General features: G+C 44.2%; 1 protein-coding gene across 1 annotated transcript; it reads left to right on the top strand.

The window, feature by feature from the left end:
- Positions 1-18,138: 18,138 nt before the first annotated feature.
- On the top strand, positions 18,139-19,644 carry LOC102842638 (5-beta-cholestane-3-alpha,7-alpha-diol 12-alpha-hydroxylase-like). Its single transcript, XM_006868772.1, has one exon. The coding sequence runs from the start codon at positions 18,139-18,141 to the stop codon at positions 19,642-19,644; it is 1,506 nt and encodes a 501-aa protein (XP_006868834.1).
- The last annotated feature ends 1,282 nt before the right edge of the window (positions 19,645-20,926 follow it).

The following is a 20,926-nucleotide window of genomic DNA, read 5'->3' as shown; positions in this document are numbered from 1 at the left end:
TATCATGTAATCTCTGGCATCAGTACTATTGCCAAGGTCTTATTTTCCAACTACTGATCTTTCCTCTTTGTTTTCATCTTTTGCATTCCAATAACCAGTCAATACATCTTGAATGCATGTCTGATCAATTTCAGACTGAAGAAGCTGGTAGAATTCTTCAATTTCATCATCACTGGCTTTAGTGGTTGGTGCATAATTTGAGTAATAGTGTTAACTGGTCTTCCTTGTAGGCAGATGGAATTATCCTATCACAGACAGCATGTTACTTCAAGAAAGATCTTGAAATTTTTTTTTTTATGAAGAATGGAATGCCATTCCTCTTAAATTTGACCTTCTCGGCACAGTAAATCATGATTTCTATCTGATTCAAAACGGCCAATACTAGTCCATTTCAGCTCATTAATGCCTAGGATATCAACCTCTGAGTTCCATTTCATTTTTGACAACTTCCAATTTTCCTAGATTCATAATTTGTACGTTCCACATTCCCATTATTAATGGATTTGTACAGCTGTTTCTCTTATGGCACCCAATTTCTCTACTATTCCTAAGGTTTTCAGTGACTAAATATTCGGACAGAGAAAAAGAGGAAGACCTCCAATGAGATGGAGTGGCCAAATGCAGCATCGATGGACTCGAGCATGGCAACAGTAGTGAGGTTGGCCCAGGATCGGGCAGTGTTTCATTCTGCTGTGCATAAGGTCGCTATAGGTTGGTACCGACTCGATGGCACCTAACAACAACAGCTGTTTCTCATTTTGAATTGTGCCCCATCAGCAAATAAAAGTCCCCAGAGCTGCTCCATTCATGTCATTATGGTCAGTCAACTCTACTTTGAGGGTGAAGTTCTTCTCCAGCTGTATTATGAATGCCTTCCAACCTGAAGGGCTCATCTTCCAGTACCGTATCATTAGGTTTTCAGTGGCTAACCAATCAGAATTGGTCTGCCTCTCCTTCTTCCTAGTCTGTCTTAGTCTAGAAGCTCCGCTGAAACCTGTCCACCATGGGTAACTGTCTTATTTATCGGATGCTGCTACAACAGAAATACAAGCAGATGGCTTTAAGAACCAGACACATATTCTTTCACAGTTTGTTGTTGTTGTGAAGTGCTGTCAAGTAGGTTCCAACCCATAGTGACCCTGTATAGGATTTCCAAAGAGTGGCTGGTGAGCTTGAACCACCGACCTTGCAGTTCAAATGGCTTTGCAGTCTGGTGCATTAACCCACAGTGCCACATCAGCATTCCTTTTCACAGTTCAGGGTTAGAAATCCAAATTTAGAGTGCCAGCTCTTAGGGGAGACTTCTGTTATAGGCCCAACATTTCTTGGAGACCTCCAGACATCTGGGCATCAATCTTCCCCTGGCTCTAGGAGGATCACAGCACAGGGACCCTGGTCCTAAGGACACACTTCACTCCTGGTGCTTCTATTTAGTTGGTAGTAGGTCCCTCTTAGCTCACTTCTCTCTCCTTTTACATCTCAAAAGAGGTAGATTTAAGATACAACCCAATCCTGTAGACTGCATCTGACCTCATTAACATAATAGAAGTAAAGATTTACAACAAAGAATAATTACATCAGATTCGAAGTTATCAGGTCATGGGATTGATTGCATTATGTTAGGTAAAGTCATAGAGGCGTTAGCTACATTTTAATTGCTAAACCACTGAGAATCCTGGTCCAGCCAAGTTGACAGACAACCTTAACTATCACAGTAACCCTGCTGGAGTTTAAAACACGTGGCATAGTAGCTTCCAGCATCACAGCAACACACAAGCCACCACAACAAACTGACAGAAAAATGACTAGATGGGACCATGCAAAAAAGATGTATGTATATCCGAGATGACTGGTCACCTTGGGTTTTAAATGAGTCATCTCAGAAGCAGGTATGGGACATCACCCAGAAAGAAGAGTCAGGAGTGGACCCTGAGATTCCTGTGTGTTAAGCCTCCTTAATCCAGTAGACAAAGAGCTGTGACACCAGAGGAGCAGCAGAAGAACAATAACAGAACAAAGAGCTAGAACCTAAGATAGCTGTGGGCTTCCTGGCCCACAGGAGTGCTTTTTGGCAGGAGGTGATAAACCACTTGTAGAGTGGGTTATCACCAGGCAATTAAGGGGGGAAGCTAGTTTGCTGACCCACAGAGCTAAGTGCCATAGGGATGAGGCTTATGAGAGAGTGGGGTGCCTTGGGGGCATCTATCAGCAGCACTAAAAGAGCTTTGTAACATTGTCTGAGTCGGGCAGAGGCCAAGGGGCCACATGGCTGAGGCCAATGACCAGCGAAGCCTGTTGTGGGCATGGTTGAGAAGAAGCACTCCAGACCAAAGGACTGTATCCTGATCATTTCTGATTCTGAATTGTAACCTATTAACTTCCCTAATAAACTTCATAATCATGAGTACTGTCTGTGAATTTCGTGTGGCCAAGCCCAGCAGAGAAGCAAAGTGCCATGGGAAGGATGGCTGGTGTCAAAACTGGCGAAGATGGCTGGAGGGTGGAGGCAAATTTGACCTCCACTCCACCTCACAGCAACTAACTGTGGGTTAATGTTGAGTTTGGTTCTTTCTTCCCCCTTATAACGTGAGACAGAGGAGGTTAGATACCACCCTCACACCATTCTTACACATAACAACTAAGTTTATGAAAAATTTCTGATATGGAAAATATTCCTAATAAATTATTAGAAGGAAAAAGCAGGACATAGAACTATGCATGGTATTTTTCCTAGGCACAACTCTTAGCTATCTAGTGCTCCCATAACAGAAATACTATAAGCACATGGCTTTAACAAACAGAAATTTATTCTCTCACAGGTTTGGAGACCAGAAGTTTGAGTTCAGAGCACTAGCTCTAGGGGAGGGCTTTCTCTGTCTGTCAGCTCTGGGGAAGGGTCCTTGTCTTTTCAATTTGTTTCTTGATTTCTTGGAGATCTCCACGTGTGTTGACATCTATCTTCTTCCACCTCTTCTTGACTAACCTGCTCGCCTTATCTCTTGTAAGCGATTAACTCAAGACACACCCAATACTAATCCTGCTTCATCAACGTAATGCAAAACTCTTTCCCAACTGGGATTATCACCACAAGCATAAGGTTAGGATTTATAGACATATTTTGGGGGAACCACACTTCAATCAATAATAGCAAGTATATACATACATTTATTATCTGTAGGAAAAAGATAAGAAAAAACACAAATTGATTATCAACCCTTACACAGGAACGGTAGTTGTTGTTGTTAAGTGCCATCGAGTCAGTTCTGACCCATCGTGACCCTGTATAAGGTTTCCGAGGAGCAGCTGGTGAGCTTGAACAGCCAACTTTGCAGTTCAAACAGCTTTGCAGTCTGGTGCATTAACCCACAGTGCCACATCAGGACTCCATAGGAACGGTAGGATTATAAAAAATTTTCCTTCTTGTAATATTTTATATTCTTTTTAATTTTTAAAATTTTAACAGGCCGAGAAGTTCAACTCCATTAACTTCTGCCTCACTTATGTCTATGGACCTGCCTCAATACCATGTTCTCCTGTGTTCTCAGAAGATCTATGTCCTCTGGTTCTTCCCATCGCTTCAATCGAGCACTCACAGCTAGTTGGGGGAATGGAATGTTGCTCAAAGAGGAAAGAAATGGAATGTGAGGGCAAATAGAAGCAAGCAGAGCTGCTGCCAAGACCTTCTCAGATCTATGTCTTAAGGCTGGGAGATGGGAGGTAAGCTACTGAGGTCAAATAAGGTTAGCTTGGAGAGAAATGCAAAGACATCAAGGAGACTCAGGATTATAATTCAATAGAATTGGTGGGATAAGGAATTAATCTAAAGGACAATTAATCTTGATAAGAGGAAAAGAAATTCACATTGTACAACGGGTTTCTGGAAGACACTTTTGGACCCAGGAAAGATGATCTCAGAGAGGATAGGAAGGATGCAGAGGACAAAAAATAGTGAATTCTACTCATTAGTGGATTCTACTCATTCCTACCTGTGCTCAGCTTTCTGCATTCCTCAAGGAAGCAAAAATACAAACCTTAGGACTATCCCTGTCCTGAAACTCCTGAAGTTGGAGACTTTGCTCCAAGAACAATCACTCATCTGAGGATTATCAGAAACCCCTCAGCATCTGAGAGAGGAAAGAAGTTGAATCCTAGGAATAGAAGGCCTTACCCAAGTAGGCCTTACTTTCAGAATCCTTCAGCATTACACCCCTGTACAGGACCTCTAAGCAGGGGTCAAACCATATCTTTTCCTTCTGGTGAAGTATACAGCAATGTCCTCAAAGGTCATTTCCTGGACCAACAGGTTCCTGATCCCCCAGACAAACTCACAACAGAGAAGGTGGTGAGGGTAATCACATATACATGGATTGAATAAACAGTAACCAAGTGGGGAGAAGAAACAGAGAAAGACAAAGACACTGCCAGGGAAACTTCACTGTTACCTGAAGTTAAAGATTCCAATCCAGTTAAAACTCTGAGCCATTTTATGGATTTGTTGTTGTTGTTGTCAGGTGCCATCGAGTCGGAACCGACTCATAGCGACCCCATGCACAGCAGAACAAAACAATGTCCGATCCTGGGCCAACCTCACTACCGCTGCCACACTTGAGTCCATCAATGATGCCACCTGGCTAATCCATCTTGATAGGGGTCTTCCTCTTTTTCTCTGACCCTCCACCTTACCCAGCATGACATCCTTCTCCAGCAACTGTTTCCTCCGGACAATATGTCCAAAGAATGAGAGATGAAGCTTAGCCATCCTGGCCTCCAAGGAGCACTCTGGCTGCACTTCTTCCAAAACAGATCTATTGGTTCTTTTGGCAGTCCATGGCACTTTCAGTATTCTCCTCCAACACCACAACTAAAAGGCATCAATTCTTCTACGATCTTCCTTATTCACTGTCCACTTACTTATGGATTTAGTAGGTATTTATGGACCAATCTAGGAAACTAAGACCATATATACATTACTGCTTCTATGAGAAATGGAACTCCTAGTTCAAATAAACTAAAACTATAAATCACCTTTTAGAAAACAGTCAGGGCAAGGTGTAATGTATGTTCTGCTATACTACAGGTATGAGTATAAACCTGGTAGAGTTGTTCTAAAAGTAATTCCAAAATAGTTATCAAGAGTCTTAAAATGAACGTGAAATTCCTCTGTCTGATGATTCCACTTTAGAAATCTATCCTGAGGAAAGAATCTTAGGTACAAAGATTTTTAAAACAAGTTGCTCTCCTATTATTTTTAACTGAAAACAATCTGCTTGCTCAATAACAAGGGACTGAATTAAAATTCTATAACAAAATAATGCAGAGTCTATTAAAATGTTTAGAGAGAATTTTTAATGATATGAGAAAATATGATACAATGCAATAATATAAAGTTATAAAAATCAAACTCTGCTGTTGTAGATTTACAGATGAGTTCCATTTTCTTCTACTCCCTTTATAATATACCATACAGTTCCTGTAACAAGCAATTATCATTATATGATGGAAGAACACTACAGCTAGTTTTTGTTTTATTTTTTAAAATTATCGTCAGATTAAAGCTCAAGACTTTCCCCAATCTATGTAGACTAGTTCTAAATTCTTACAGTGCTTTTTCTTCACCTGGCTCCCTCTATCCAACCCACTCATTGTTAAGTGCCATCGAACTCCAACTCACAGTGACCCTGTATATGGTTTCCAAGGAGCGGCTAGTGGGTTTGAACCATTGATCTTGTGGGTCAAGCCAACCTTGTGTCAAGTGCTTTACTCTATAGTGCCACACCAAGACTCAATCCAACCTACTGCTGAACCCTAAATCAGCATGCAGTTTAGACCTAAGTAATAAAAAAAATCTAGATCAAATGTCAGTCATAATCTTTGACCCTTGGGGAAACCCAAAGATCTGAGATGTCACAGGAGAAAGGAAGATACTAAGAAAGGATGAAGTTGCCCTTGGTTTGCAGAGGGAAATCTCGGTAAACCCATGGCCAGATATCCTATAGCTCACTAACAGGCTGGGGATCTGCCAACCAACATACTCCTAAAATTATACATCCAATATCCCTTGTTCATCTTTAGTTCCACTTAGAATGCACTCCCCAGTTTCCCAGGGTCTTCCTTCTCTTCTTTTGGGGAAAGCAAAAATCAGCACTCCCTTTTCCTACCTGTATCTTTCTTTACATCCTTACGTTCCTTCATTCTCCTCATTTCCTGCTATTCACTGAGAACTACACTTTTTTCCTAATCTCAGATGTAAAATCTTAATATGCTAACTCTTCTGAAGCTTTTCTCCTTTGCTCAAAATCTTCTGTGGTTCCCCATGGCCTTTTAAAGGACCATTCCCCAAGTGAATTCTTGTTGTTGTTGATAAATGCTGTTGAGCCAAGTCCAACTTGTAGCAACCCTATATAGGGTTTCCAAGAAGCAGCTGGTGAGCCTGAACCACCAACCACACAGTTCAAATAGACCCTGCAGTCCAGTGTATTATTCTACAGTGCTGTATCAGGGGAATCCTAGGAACTTTAAAATAGGTTCTAAGTAATCTTTGCAGCAGTGTCTCTATTAATTCCCACCCTACTGCATGGTGCTGTGGGTTAATATGCCAGACTGCAAAGCTGTCTGAACTGCAAGGTCGGTGGTTCAAGCTCACCAGTTGCTCCTCGGAAGCCCTATACAGGGTTGCTATGGGTCAGAACCGAGTCAATGGCACTCAACAACAACAACTGCACAGCTGATGACGGACAGAAGGGTGCCATCAGACATAGGCAAACCATGCAATCCAGCCTCAGTATGAAAGGCCAAGTTTCCTGGCCTTCAAATTCCCTAGAAAGGTGTTCTACTGATGAAGATATTGCCTGAATGCAGTAGGGATCCAACCAAGTACTTCACAAAGTTCTCCTTGCCATTCGGGGGTAGTGGTTGTGTGCTACAGAATCGGTTCTGACTCATAGCGACCCTGTTTACGTTTCCAAGGCTGTAAATCTTTACGGCAGCAGAAAGCCTCACCTTTCTCCCTCTGAGTAGTTGGTAGATTCAAGCTGCTGACTTTCCCATTAGCAGCCCAACTGGTAACCCACTATATCACCCCAGCTCCTAAGCCAATTCGAAGGAGCAGAGGCCAAAACTTATACCCTATAGCCCCTCCCAACTGCTTTGGAGACTCTACCAGCAAGGCTGCCTCCTGTGCAGCTGCAAATAGCTGCTAACTCCAATATTTTCTTGAGGCCTTGCTGGACGTGGAACTAAAGCTCAGTTTCCGAGAGAGCACCTCTGTACGCAATCTAGTGTCTAAGCCTGCCTGAGTTGGCATGACACACCAAACTGGACTTTTCTTTAAACACATCTAACCAGCAACGCAGACCTTTTCCATATGCGGCGACTCTTCCCTTTGCCTGAAATGTCCTACCTTTCCATCCACAAGCTGATCTACATACCAGAATCCTTTCTAGTTCAGTTCAAATAATGCCTTTCAGATCCTGTTCTCTTTCCCCTAACAGGATATAACCTAAAAATCCTCTGACATTTGACTTGTATCTCTCCTAGCACTGTGCTTTTGATATTTAAGTACTTGTTTCATTTTCTTTGTAGGGTAGGAGCTTCTTGAAGCAAGGACCGTTTTTTAAACCTCTTTTGCCTCCCCTACAGTGCCTAAGAGAATACCTTGTACATGAGAGACTGTTGTCGTTAGGCGCCATCAAGGTGGTACTGACTCACAGTAATCCTCTATGTACAACAGAATGAAACACTGCCCAGTTCTGGGCCAACCTCACAATTGTTGCCATGCTTGACCCCAGTGATGCTGACACTTTGCTGGGGATCTTCCTCTTATTCTCTGACCCTCCACCTTACCAAACATGATATCCTTCTCTAGAGACTGGAGGATGTAGTAAGTGATTTATTGAGATGAACTACGGAATTGTACACTACAACGTGACTCCCTAGCCTCGGTTTCTCCCATTTGGTCTTTCTCTTGGCGCTGCGGGTTAATGCGCCAGACTGCCAAGCCGTCTGAACTGCAAGGTCGGCAGTTCAAGCTCACCAACTGCTCCTTGGAAACCCTATATAGGGCCGCTATGGGTCAGAATCGACTCGATGGCACTTAACAACAACAATGACAACAACCTACTTACCAGTGAATTTTATACAAACAAACTGGCAAGAGTCAATATTTGTTTCTGTTATCTACTCTATGTGTGCCCATGAGAGAGTTCCTCTCGTCTCTGGGTCCTCATGTTTTTATTGTACAATAGAGTATAGTGAATCTGAAAGATGGAATTAGTGAATTACTCCACCATTCAACAAACATTTTGTTACTAAGTCCAGACACTGAGCTAGGTCTGGGATACAATGATAAACAAGACACAGTCCTTGCTTTTAAGAGCTCAGTGATGTGCTGGTACCAGCACATACTGGTCATTTCTTTAGTGACCTCAAGTTGGTAGCTTGAAATTGGCCAGGGGAGGTTGGTTTATTTATACCACAGAAACTGGAAAACCCTACAGATTAGGGTCTTCTTTCCCAGAGTGACAATTTAACATACTGAACTATGTTTTGAAGAAACATAAATAGGATAATATACTACAAAGTGTCTAAAAGCAAGAAGCCCACTTTACATAGGTGCTAAGGAAAGACCTTTCTTTCTGGTAAGGTAAAATCTGAGCTGAATCCTGAGCGATGGAAAGACGCCAGTCACGCAAAAGGATAAAGAATAACATTTTAGGCAGAAAGAATGACAAGTGAAAGGACTTGAAGAGGCCATAGGATAGGAGAGCTTATGCTCAGAAGTGAACAGACAAGTAGGAATCTGGGCTCTGCAACTTGCTAACTGTGTAACTCCAGGCAACTCACTGACCTCTTGAAGTCTCACTTTTGGTCTCTGCTAAGTGAGAGTGTTAAGGCTTCACAGGGTTGTGTGTACAGCATATTGGCCCCAAGACTATTATTCTTAAAAACAGACCTGTTTGCAAGGTTGGCCCCTGGCTGTTAATTTGGCTCTTGGAGTGTTAATAGTTAATTGTTAATTGATTAAAGTTAATAGTTAATTGATACAGCTAGTTCACTGTGGCTACACCCTGCAAAGATTATGAATTAGTTTGAATACTTACTTTCCTTCTGGGAGTCTGAAATTTTGGTACGTGCAAGGTACATACCTCTGTATGTGCAAGATGTCTGTGTGACAAACCCCCAGTACAAACCTTGGGTTCTCCTAAGTAGAAACAATGCATACAAGTTGCAGTATTTTCATTGCTGGGGAGAAAACTAGCTGTGTGTGAGCCCTTAGAAGATGGAGGAACTCCTCCAGAAGCCAGCTGTGTCTTTTCCCCTTATGATTAGCTGTTTACCTTACTATATTGCTTTAATGAATCTTAGTCACAGGGACAAGTACATGCTAAGTTACTTGAGATAGTCTAATCAAGTTTTGAATATGACAGTGGTCTTCCAAACCACCACCCCTTCAACGTATATTGAGGATTAAATGACATAATACGTGTAAAATATTTAGCATAAATTTTGGCTCATGGTAAATTCTTAAAATGAAGTAGCTGAGAATGGTGATGGGCATGGCAGCAATGGGAATGGGCAGCACACGGTAGGAGCTCCATGTAAAGTATTCCCAGTTCCCACTCATCTCTTCCTGTATATGTCCCGACATCTCTTAGCCTCCCAGTGAATGCACAACCCATTTATAACAATACCCCACTGCTGACAAGGACAGCAAGCTCAGTCTCCTGTTTTACCCTATCAGAACAGAGAGACCCAGAGAGGGGAAATGAACTATCTGTTGTTATATATTACTAACGGAGTTAAGAACCCAGGTTTACCCTTTATATCCTGCCCTGGCTTTACCATCCCCTGGTATGGTATGTGAAGCCAGTGATACATATGTGATATAGGCTAGGGGGTAAGCCCAGCCCACCTGTGGCCAACCTGTTACAAACCCAGTTGCCACGGAGGGATTTTTTTTTTTTTTCTTCTCCTCCCGGAAGAAAAGAAGGAACCTAGAAAGCTAGAATGGTAAGGGCGCACTAAAGAAGCCCAAGCCTAAATTAAATGACTAATATCTGCTCTGGTAGCGTAGTGGTTACGAATCCGGCTGCGAACCGCAAGGTCAGCAGTTCCAAACTATCAGTTGTTCCGTGGGAGAAAGATGAAGCTGTCTGCTCCCGTAAAGATTTACAGCCTCGGAAACCCTGTACAGGGTCGCTATGAGTCGGACGACTCCACGGCACATCACAACAACAACACCTACTCTAACCCAGCGCCATCAGTTGATTCCAACTCAGAGTGACCCTACACAGCAGAGTAGAATTCCTCCATTGGGTTTCCAAGGCGGTAAATGTTTGGGGGAGAAAACTGCCATATCTTTCTCCAAAAGAATCGCTGGTGGGTTTGAATCGCTTACATTTCGGTTAAATGGTCAACGCTTAACCCACTGCGCCACCAGCGTTCCTTATCTGATGCAGTCTAATGCTTAACCTACAGCGCTACACCAGGACTCTGAGCTAAAGTCGGGGTGACAAACTTTCTTCTGTATTTTCGTTCCAATGGCACTACTTACTGCTGACAGCCGGGAGTGAGGCAGAGGCCAGGCACTGGAGAAGTGTAAACAGGAAGCAGACGACTCTTAACCGGGTCTAGGGCACCCAGAGGAGAGCCTGTATATAGGTACCAGAACAGGTAAACGGAATCCCCAAGTCTGTGCCCAGGTGTTCCGCCCAAAATTCTGAGTCATCGATGGAATAATAAGGTAAGCAGCCGGATAGAACCAGAGACCCGCTTCAGCCAAGTTTAGAAAACTTCACCCACCCTCAGCTCACCACAGAACGTGCAAATAAGCATGAAAAAAATGTCAAAAAACCAAACCGCTGAAGGACAACCGATATGGGGTTCATTCCGGCTAATGAGATGAGGCTGCCTCCACTGTACGTTCTCTCTCAGCCCAAGCCCCCTGCTTACCAACTCACACATAGCGCCTGGGCACAATGCTCTGCATACCCTCCCGGGGACCGCGCCTCCCCATCACTCTACAGCCGCCTCGCGGAAGCTACGGCTCCGGAAACCCGTCACCGCCTTTCCGACCCTCGGGCCTGCGTCCGCTCTAGGACGCCGGAGGCCCAACCGCTACGCGTCGTTGGTCCTTCCCGGCACACCAACCCCATCACCTTAACCCCGCCATCTGGGCGGAAGAGACCAACCTGTGGCTTGTCCGGGGCTCACATGGCTAATTCTGTGTCGCTGGTCACCAGCCCCTGGGGAGACCTGAGTGGCCGTCTGTGTGAGCAGACCAGCCTTTGCCCTTGTTGTTGTTTGAGTCAGTTCCGACTCAGTTACCCTGTATAGGTTTATCAAGGAGCGGCTGGTGGGTTTGAACCACCGACCTCGAGTTAGCAATGCAGTGCTTATTTTACAGCGCAACACCAGCAGTCCGCCCGAGGGAGAGCCAATAGCCACTGATGGTTCCTGCAGCCACCCCACTGCGGCCCCTGTGAGCTGAACCCGGACACGGGGGTGTCTGCACAGGCCTGCTGGGAGTGGGTCCGTGCAACATGATGAGTTAAAGTCCGGGAAGGGCTCATTGATCCCAGTGTGGGTGTCTTACCCCAGTGCTACCCACATCTCCACCCTTCAGGAGACGGGCCTTGCCTTCTGCAGATTAAGAATTGTTAGCCAAGTGAGGCAGAGTTGCATTATAAGCAAAGGTTTTTTATAAGAAAGAAGCTTGTAAACGGATGAGGAGGGCTTAACGCATCTCCCCATCTCCCAGAGCGAAGGCTTTGCTGGGTTTTAGAAGGTTTGGGGTAGGGGAAAGACATGTGTATTGCTTTGTTTTATGTCGTTGCCACAGAAAGGAAAACAACCTGTTCATGTTTTCTCTCCCCCATGAGATTTACATGGGTTTCGTTTAAAGTGTGCTCTGGAGAAGAATCATTGCCCTAATTACTATCAAAGTATGATTTTGCCTCTGTAGAGTATTGAATTAATATTCTTGAACTGCATTATTTTTTCCACACGTGTGTGCTCATGGGCTAAATAATTTTAAAATTACAGAAAATAAATGAAATATTCTCATTTCCACAGGCCTTTGTATTTATAACAGCTCTGGCCTAAAAACGTTGAACTATATACTGCAAAAAATTAGTTTCATTATTTAATATTTTTTATTTAGCTATGATATGTGTAGTGCCAAGGAGCTGGTTCTGACTCGTAGTCACACTGTATAGGGTTTCCCAGGAGTGGCTGATGAGTTTGAACTGCTGACTTTGTAGTTCAAACCAACCTTGTGGTCTAGTACTGATCCTACAGCGCCACACCAGGGACTTAAAGAGATCCCTTGTAGGAATTTTGACTTTGTGGCGCTGTACTGTACACTGCAAGGTAGATAATTCAAACCCACCTGCTACTTCCATGAAACCCAATACAGGGCCTCTGTGAGTCTCAAATGATTGGACTGCACTTAACAACAATTATTTTTTCAAATTACTTAGGCCAGTATTAACTAACCTAGTTATTTTGCTTTCTTTAAATGTGTTCCAGACGTGGGGGAGGATAGTTTGAATTCATATGGCCCAAGTATAACTTTGGAGTCCTGGTGTGGTGCTGTGTTGGTTTGAACCACAAGGTCGGCAGTTCAAACTCACCAGCTGCTCCTCAGAAACCCTATACAGGGCCGCTATAAGTTGGAACCGACTCTACAGCACTTACCAGTAACAAGTATAACTTTGGAGTCCTGTGGTACTATAGAATAAGCACTAGATTGCTAACCACTAGATCGGGGGTTCAAACCTATCAGCCCATCTTTAGAAACCCTATACAGAGTCACTATGAGTTGGAAATGACTCCACAGCACTTAAAAAGTATAACTTTAAAGAAAGATAAGAAATATCCCTCCCAACAGAGAGAAAAAAAATTAGATTTTCAGTCCCCAAAAGAGTAGCCTTTTTTTTTTTTTTTCTGCTCCTCGTGTGCTACAATAGGATCAGCACTGAACTTTGAACCACAAGTTTAGCAGTTCAGACCCAGCAGCACCAGCTGCTCCTCAGAAACCCTATACAGGGTCGCTATGAGTCAGAACCTACTCAATGGCACTTAACAACATAGTTACCATATGGAGCATGGTGAATTAGGAGCTGGGCTGCTAACACCAGCGAACTGAAGACTGCAGTTTAATAGATAAAATCAACTGATGATATGAACATTCTGTCAAATTTGCTACTTTTTAGCTTTTGAAGCACATTAGAAGACTCCCAACAAGGAACATCCCATTTGGAGTTGCAAAATTTGGCACCCAGAATTTGTGGGGTTTGAATATTTTTGTGGTAACAGTTGTTACCATTGGGATGGTGTGCTGTGGAGTAAGTTCTGACTCATAGCAACCCTGCATAGGGTTTCAGAGGCTGTAAATCTTTATAGGTGCAGAAAGCCGTATTTTCCTCCCACAGAGTGATTGGTAGTTTCCAACTGCTAACTGTTAGCACCCAGTTTGTAATCTACTATTCTACCAGGGCTCCTGTGGTACATTGTTATTGTTGTTAAGTGCCAGTGAGTTGGTTCTGACTCATAGCAACCCTGTATCGGGTTTTTGAGGAGCTGTTGGTAGGTTTGAGCCGTGACCTTTTGGTTAGCAATTCAGTGCTTATCCTATAGCATCACACCAAAAGTCCTTAGTACATAGTAGGTAGCCAATAAATACTCATTGAGTTGATAGATAAGGTGCTCCAAAGAGAAAGTGAAGAAAGGAGGTGAATGGATAAATGGCACTGCCAGGGACAAAGTTGATCTCACTGGATCTGGCCCACAGACAGTTGCTGACAGTGAATTCTTAGGCTGAGAAGAGATGATATTGGGTATTTGCTCTGGTTGCTCTGAGAAATCACAGAGGGTTTACAGGAGGCAGAGTATGGATGTTTGAAGTTTCCTGCTAAGAGGAACTGTACAACATAAACGGAGCTCACTCAGGAGGACATGAGGGGATCCTATGATTGAGAGACCAAAGTTCTTATTTACAGGTTTCTGGAAAGTTATATAGTAACTTGAGGTTTTCCAGAGATGGTTGAATTGAGTCTGAATCTAATGCGATCTAGTAATACTTTGGAACTATTAACATAGCTTTCTCCTTGGGCATGCTGGCAGAGACCTGGACTGACCCCTCACAGAAGGCCCCCAGGCAATGTTTGGTTCATCTCAATGCCACAAACCAGGGCAACTGTCCAAAAAAGTCTCCACTGGGCCGTGGGCCTAGTTCCTCATTATAAACTAAAGCTATTGGTTTGAAGTTCCTTTGTGTCTGACAATGCACGATACTAGGATTCTTCCCTAAAAGAAGAGTACAGGCTAGTCAGCTGGTCTAGTGAGAGCTCTTCAAGTCAGAGGTTCAGATTCAGTTCTGACTCTAGTTGTCTCAGCTGGACTCAATCATACTATGTCCAGGTCCACCACTTGTCTGTCAGTTTGTCATACTGTCATGGCTTCTGTGTTGCTCTGATTCTATAAGCTATGCCACAGGTATTTTAAATATCAGCAGGGTCATCCATAGTGGGCAGATTTCAGCTGAGCCTTCAGATAAAGACAGACTGGGAAGAAAGACGTCTTTAGAATACTTAGTGAAAACCATACGAATCGCTGTGGAACACTGTCAGCACCAGAATACTGAATATTGAAACATGATGAAGAGCACCATAATACTGTCAGATATAGTGCCGGAAGATGAGCCCCTTCAGTCTGGAAGGCATTCAAAATATGACTGCGTAATGCTGCCTCCTTGAAGTAAAGTCTTCAGGACCTTCATATACTGAAGGGGTACAACTCAAATTGAAGAGAAACAGTTGTTTGTGAACATTCATTAATAATCAGAACATGGAATGTATGAAGTATTAATCTAGGAAAGTAGAAAATTGTCAAAAATGAAACGCATAAACATTAATATCCTAGGTACTGGTGAGGTAAAGTGGACTGGTATTGGCCATTTTGAATCTAACACTCACATGTTTTACTATGCCAGGAATGAAAAATTGAAAAGGAATGGCATCATATTCATCATCAAAAAGAACATTTCAAGATCTGTCTTGAAGTACAATGCTGTCTGTGATAGGATAATATCCATACATAGCGTTGTGGTTAAGAATCAGGCTGTGAACCGCAAGGTCAGCAGTTCGAAACTACCAGCAGTTCCATGGGAGAAAGATGAGGCTTTCTGCTCCCGCAAAGATTCACAGCCTCGGAAACCCTGTACAGGATCGCTATGAGTCGGAACCGACTCCACAACACATAACCACCACCACCACAAGGAAGACCAGTTAATACCACTGTTATTCAAATTTATCCAGCAACCACTAAAACCAGTAATGATGAAAATGAGGAATTCTACAAATTTCTTTGGAGTCCTGGTATGGCACCATGAGTTAGTGCACTGGATTGCAAAGTCCGTTTGAATCACAAAGTCAGCAGGTCAAGCTCACCAGTCACTCCTGGGAACCCCTATAAAGGGTCGGTATGGGTCGGAACTAAATTGATCTTGATCAAACATGCAATCAAGATGTATTGATAACTACTGGTGAATGGAATGCAAAGATTAGAAATAGGAAGGATTATTTGTTAGGAAATACAATCTTGATGACAGAAATAATACTGTTGATTGCATGATGGAATTTTACAAAACCAATGATTTGCTCCTTGCAAATATCATTTTAAACAACATAAAAGATGACTATACACATGGACCTCACCAGATGGAATACACAGAAATAAAATTGATTACATCTGTGGAAAGAGACAGATGAAAAGCTCTGTATCTTTAGTCAAAACAAGATCAGGGGCAGACTGTGCAACAGACCATCAATTGTTCATATGCAAACTCAGGTTGATGCTGAAGAAAATGAAAACAATTCCACAAGAGCCAAAATAGGATCTTAAATATATCCCACCTAAATGTAGAGCTCATCCAATGAACAAAATTTGAGGTATTAGCCACTAAAGACCAAAGATCAGAAGAGTTGATAAAGGTTGCACCTCAATGTAAAGAAGATAAAAATCCTCACCAATGGACCAATAAACATCTGTGTAAATGTAGAAAAGATTAAAGTTGTCAAAGACTTCATTTTGCTCAGATCAACCATCAACACTCATGAAAGCAGCAGTCACCAAATCAAAGGGCACGTTGCATTACGCAAATCTGCGGCACAAGAACTTTTTAAAGAGTCGAAGAGCGAGGATGTCAGTTTGAGGACTAAGGTGCGCCTGACCCAAGCCATGGTATTTTCAACAGCCTCATATGCATGTGAAAGCTGGGCAGTGAATAAGGAAGGCCGTAAAAGACTCGATGCATTTGAGTTATGGTTGTTGTTGTTGTTAGGTGCCATCAAGTTGGTACAGACTCATATCGACCTTATGCACAGCAGAACGAAACACTGCCTGATCCTGGGCCAATCTCACTACTGTTGCCACGCTTGAGCCCATTGATGCTGCCACTGTGCCAATCCATTTCGCTGGAGGTCTTCCTCATTTTCTCTGACCCTCCACCTTACCAAACATGATATCCTTCTCCAGTGACTGGTCCCTCCTGACAATATGTCTGAAGTATGAGAGATGAAGTTTGGCCATCCTGGCCTCTAAGGGGCACTCTGGCTGTACTTCTTCCAACACAGATCTGTTGGTTCTTTTGGTAGCCCATGACACTTTCAATATTCTCCTCCAATACCGTAACTCAAAAGCATCAAATGTTGGAAGTGCCATGGAGTGAAGACTTAAAGCCTTGGAAACTCTATACAGGGTCGCTATCGGAACCTGCATGATACAAGGCATTTAACAACAATAACATATGAGACAAAGTCTCACCGCGCTCTTCTGAGAAGCACTTCTGGCTGTGTTTTTTCCAAGAAAGTTATTAGTTCTTATGGCAGTTCATGGAAATTTCAATATTCTTCTTTCAGTAATCTTGATGGTGGTAGTGCCATGGAATCGGTTCTGACTCAGTGTCCCTGAGTAGGTTTTCCAAGCTATAAACCTTTATGGGAGCAGAAAGCCTCATCTTTTCTCCGGAGGAAAGGCTGGTAGTTTCGAACTGCTGACCTTGAGGTTAGCAGCACAACTCACAACCACTACTCTACCAGCTGGTGTTGTTAAGTGCTGTCGAGTTGGTTCTGACTTATAGCAACCCTGTATAGGGTTTCTTAGGAATGGCTGGTGAGCTTGAACTGCTGGCCTTATGGTTCAAACTGAACTTGCAGTTCAGCACATTAACCCACAGTGCCACACCAGGCCTCCACTACGCTATCAGAGCTCCCTGAAATTCAGTCTTCACTTGATGTACTATATGTACCCTGTGTATGTGAAGCTGGGAGCAAACACAATTCCAATGCAGCTCTGCCTCAATGCAAGCAGTTTTGAGACCAGAAGTGACGACAAACTCGGGAAAGGATGAGGAGGTGGGCACAGAGAGCCATGGGGTCCAGGACAGGTGGTGGGAGGGATGGGAAAAAGCTTTAAGGAAAGAGCTGACATGCACTGAGCATGTACTCTGAGCCAGCCACTGTTGTGTTTTTCATGCATTGTCTCTTTTGTACCTCGAAACGGCACCTATGCAGCCCTATTACTAACCCGACTTCACAAATGAGGGACCAGAGATATAACTGGGTTACATAACTACCCAGGATGATCAAGAAAGAAAGGGACGTGAGTTGGGTCTGTTAAAGATGAGGAAAGAATGAGCGTGAAACTTAAAAAGCAATGGGTTGAATAATCTAGCAAATAATTTAATAAGCATTTTGTTACATAAATGTAACTGAATGTGTACGCAAATAAAGGTGTGAATGTTAAATCAGGATTGGGGTTGTAGTGTCGTCAAGGAAGGCTTCATGGAGAAGGTGCTGGAGCTGAGTCTGAAAAGGTCAGAATAAGGTCTGAAGCTGTAGGGCTCTGTGACCCGACCTTCCCGGCCGGACCTCCTCCCTCCAAATAGCCAGGCTCTGGGAATTGCTAAGTTCAGGAGAACATTTTGCTCCCATGTACTATGTCATGGGTTATTTACTGTAATTTGCAGCCACAGGGCAAGGTCCACATCTCCATCCCTGATTTGTCAAGGCCTTTTCAAACTCCTGGCCTGCAGAGAGCACTCAGTGTGTTTGGAGCTCAACCTAGAGGAGCATAGCCATGGAGCTCTGGGGTCTGGTCCTGGGAGCCCTGCTGGTGGTCATCGTTGGGTACCTGTACGTGTCCAGGCTCTCCCGACAACGCAAGCCCCAGGAACCCCCTCTGGACAAAGGCCCTGTGCCCTGGCTGGGCCATGCCATAGCATTCCGGAAAAATATGGTTGAATTCCTGAAACACATGCAGGCCAAGCATGGGGATGTGTTTACTGTGCAGCTAGGTGGACAGTACTTCACCTTTGTAATGGACCCCTGCTCCTTTGGCCCAATCATCAAGGATACAAAGAGAAAACTGGACTTTGTGGAATATGCCAAAGAACTAGTGCTAAAAGTATTTGGATACGCACCACTACAGGGAGACTACCAGATGATCCACTCAGCCAGCACAAAGCACCTGATGGGGGCTGGCTTGGAGGAACTCAACGAGGCCATGCTGGACAGCCTGTCCTTATTAATGCTGGGGCTGAAGGGCCGGAGTCCGGATGCCAGTTGCTGGTGTGAGGATGGCCTCTTCCATTTCTGCTACAATATCTTGTTCAAAGCTGGCTACCTGACCTTGTTCGGCTATACAGAAGACAAGGAGCAGGACCTGCTACAGGCAGAGGAGATCTTTGTAGAGTTTCGTAAATTCGACATCCTGTTCCCCAGGTTTGTCTACTCCCTGCTAGGGCCCCGGGAATGGCTGGAAGTGGGCCGGCTCCAGCGTCTCTTCCATGAAGTGCTTTCTGTGAAACACAATCAGAAGAAGAATGGTATAAGCAACTGGATATCTGACATGCTTCAGTTTCTGAAGGAGGAAGAAGTAGCTCCAGCCATGCAGGACAAGTTCAACTTCATGATGCTCTGGGCCTCCCAGGGGAACACAGGGCCAGCCACTTTCTGGGTCATCTTTTTCCTCTTGAAGTACCCAGAAGCCATGCAGGCTGTGAAGGAGGAGGCCAGCAAGGTCCTGGGTAAGACCAAGTTGGAGGTTAACCAGGCCTTTAGCTGTGACCTCAGCGTCCTGAAATGCACCCCAGTGCTGGACAGCGTGATGGAGGAGTCACTGCGCCTGGGGGCTTCACCTACCCTCCTCAGGGTGGTAAAGAGTGACCAAAGCCTGAAGATGGCCAATGGGCAGCAGTACCTGCTCCGCAATGGAGACAAAGTGGCCATCTTCCCCTACCTCTCTGTGCAAATGGATCCTGACATCCATCCCGAGCCCACTGTCTTTAAGTATGATCGCTTTCTCAACCCCGATGGCACCCGAAAAGTGGACTTTTACAAGGAAGGCAAGAAGATTCATTACTACAACATGCCTTGGGGTGCAGGTGTCTCCATCTGCCCTGGGAGGTTCTTCGCCCTCAGTGAAATGAAGCTCTTCATCCTGCTCTTGGTCTCATACTTTGATCTGGAACTGGTGGACCCTGATACACCTGTGCCACCGATTAACCCCCAGCGCTGGGGTTTTGGCACCACACAACCCAGCCATGATGTGCGTTTCCGCTACCGCCTGCAGCCCACTGAGTGAGCTTGGCCAAGCCTGTCTCAAGGCTGGGCACTGAGTGTCCACCTCCTCCAGCTTGCCCCTCTATATCACCAGGCCTCACTGAGCACCCCTCCCTCTGGTTCTATGGCACCCCTGCTTCTGCTGTGCTTGTCCTCCTCTCTCTCTGACCCCCTTCTAATCATCTCATATGCTTGTCACTGTCCCTTTAAGATACCTTCTCTCAAGTGGGACCTACAGAATCCTCCTCTCACAGTATGTGTGTGGGGGGAGGGGGTACCTGTGGGCCAAGCCACTTGGCAGATGATGGCCACCTTTAGCAGTCCTGTGGTATAGAAAGCGATCGCAAGGAATGCTGCATTTCTCAGACATTAGCCTCTACCTCCCTCCTCTCTGCTTGTTTTCCCCCCATAAACGTATTGCACACTGAATGGAATTCATGCTCTACAGCAATATTATTCAATAGAAATAAAAGGCAACCCTTGTATCTAATTTTAAATTTCCTTGTAAATCTAAACTCACTACTGTCAAGTCTATTCCAACCCATGGAGACCCTGTAGGACAGAGTACAGCTGCCCCCTAGGGTTTCCAAGGCTATCAATGTTGAAGGAAGTTGATTACCTCATCTGTTTCCCATGGATCAGCTGGATAATGCTTAACCCATTGTGCCATCATGGCACCTAAATTTCCTAGCAGACACATTAAAAAAAAGTAAAGAGGCAGGTGAAAGAATTCATATTTATATTTTATTTAACCCAATCTATCTAAAATATTAGTATTTCGACATGTAAGCAACATAAAAAATATTAATGACCTAGTTTTACTCTTTCTTTCTTCATATTATCTTCAAACTCTGGCGTGTCCTCTATGCTTGCAGTGGTTTGCAGTTCAGATTAACACCATTCCCGGGGCTCCTTAGCCCTGTGTGGCTAGTGGCTACTGATTTGAAGAGCAGGTCTAGAGAGATGCTGCCTCTCATGAAGGTAGTATTCAAGATCCCTTTTCAGTGTCCTCATCCCTCGGCACTTCCACTTTAGCCCCTTCCTAGTTGAATCAACCGTTACTGAGCTCAAAACCTCTCTCCTAGCCCCAGACCTCCAATTTCTCCAGCTCCTCTAACTCAGTTTGGTACACACAGAACTTGACATCTGTTCCCCAAACTCATGCCTTGACACCCCCTTCTCTTGGTTTCCTCTGCTGGGGACGCTAACAGCCACCCCCACCCCCCAAGGGAAAGAACCAGGAGATACTGTCACCTTCCTCTCACCCACATACAGTCAGATCACCAGTCCTGTCAGCTCACCCC

This window comes from Chrysochloris asiatica, unplaced genomic scaffold (genome assembly GCF_000296735.1).
Source record: "Chrysochloris asiatica unplaced genomic scaffold, ChrAsi1.0 scaffold00124, whole genome shotgun sequence".
Lineage (NCBI taxonomy): Eukaryota > Metazoa > Chordata > Mammalia > Afrosoricida > Chrysochloridae > Chrysochloris > Chrysochloris asiatica.
The sequence above is the reverse complement of the archived record's forward strand: the minus strand, read 5'-3'. Positions and strand labels throughout refer to the sequence as shown.

Excerpts from the sequence above, each read along its gene's own strand:
- LOC102842638 (XM_006868772.1), top strand. The coding sequence starts at position 18,139 with ATGGAGCTCTGGGGTCTGGTCCTGGGAGCCCTGCTGGTGGTCATCGTT.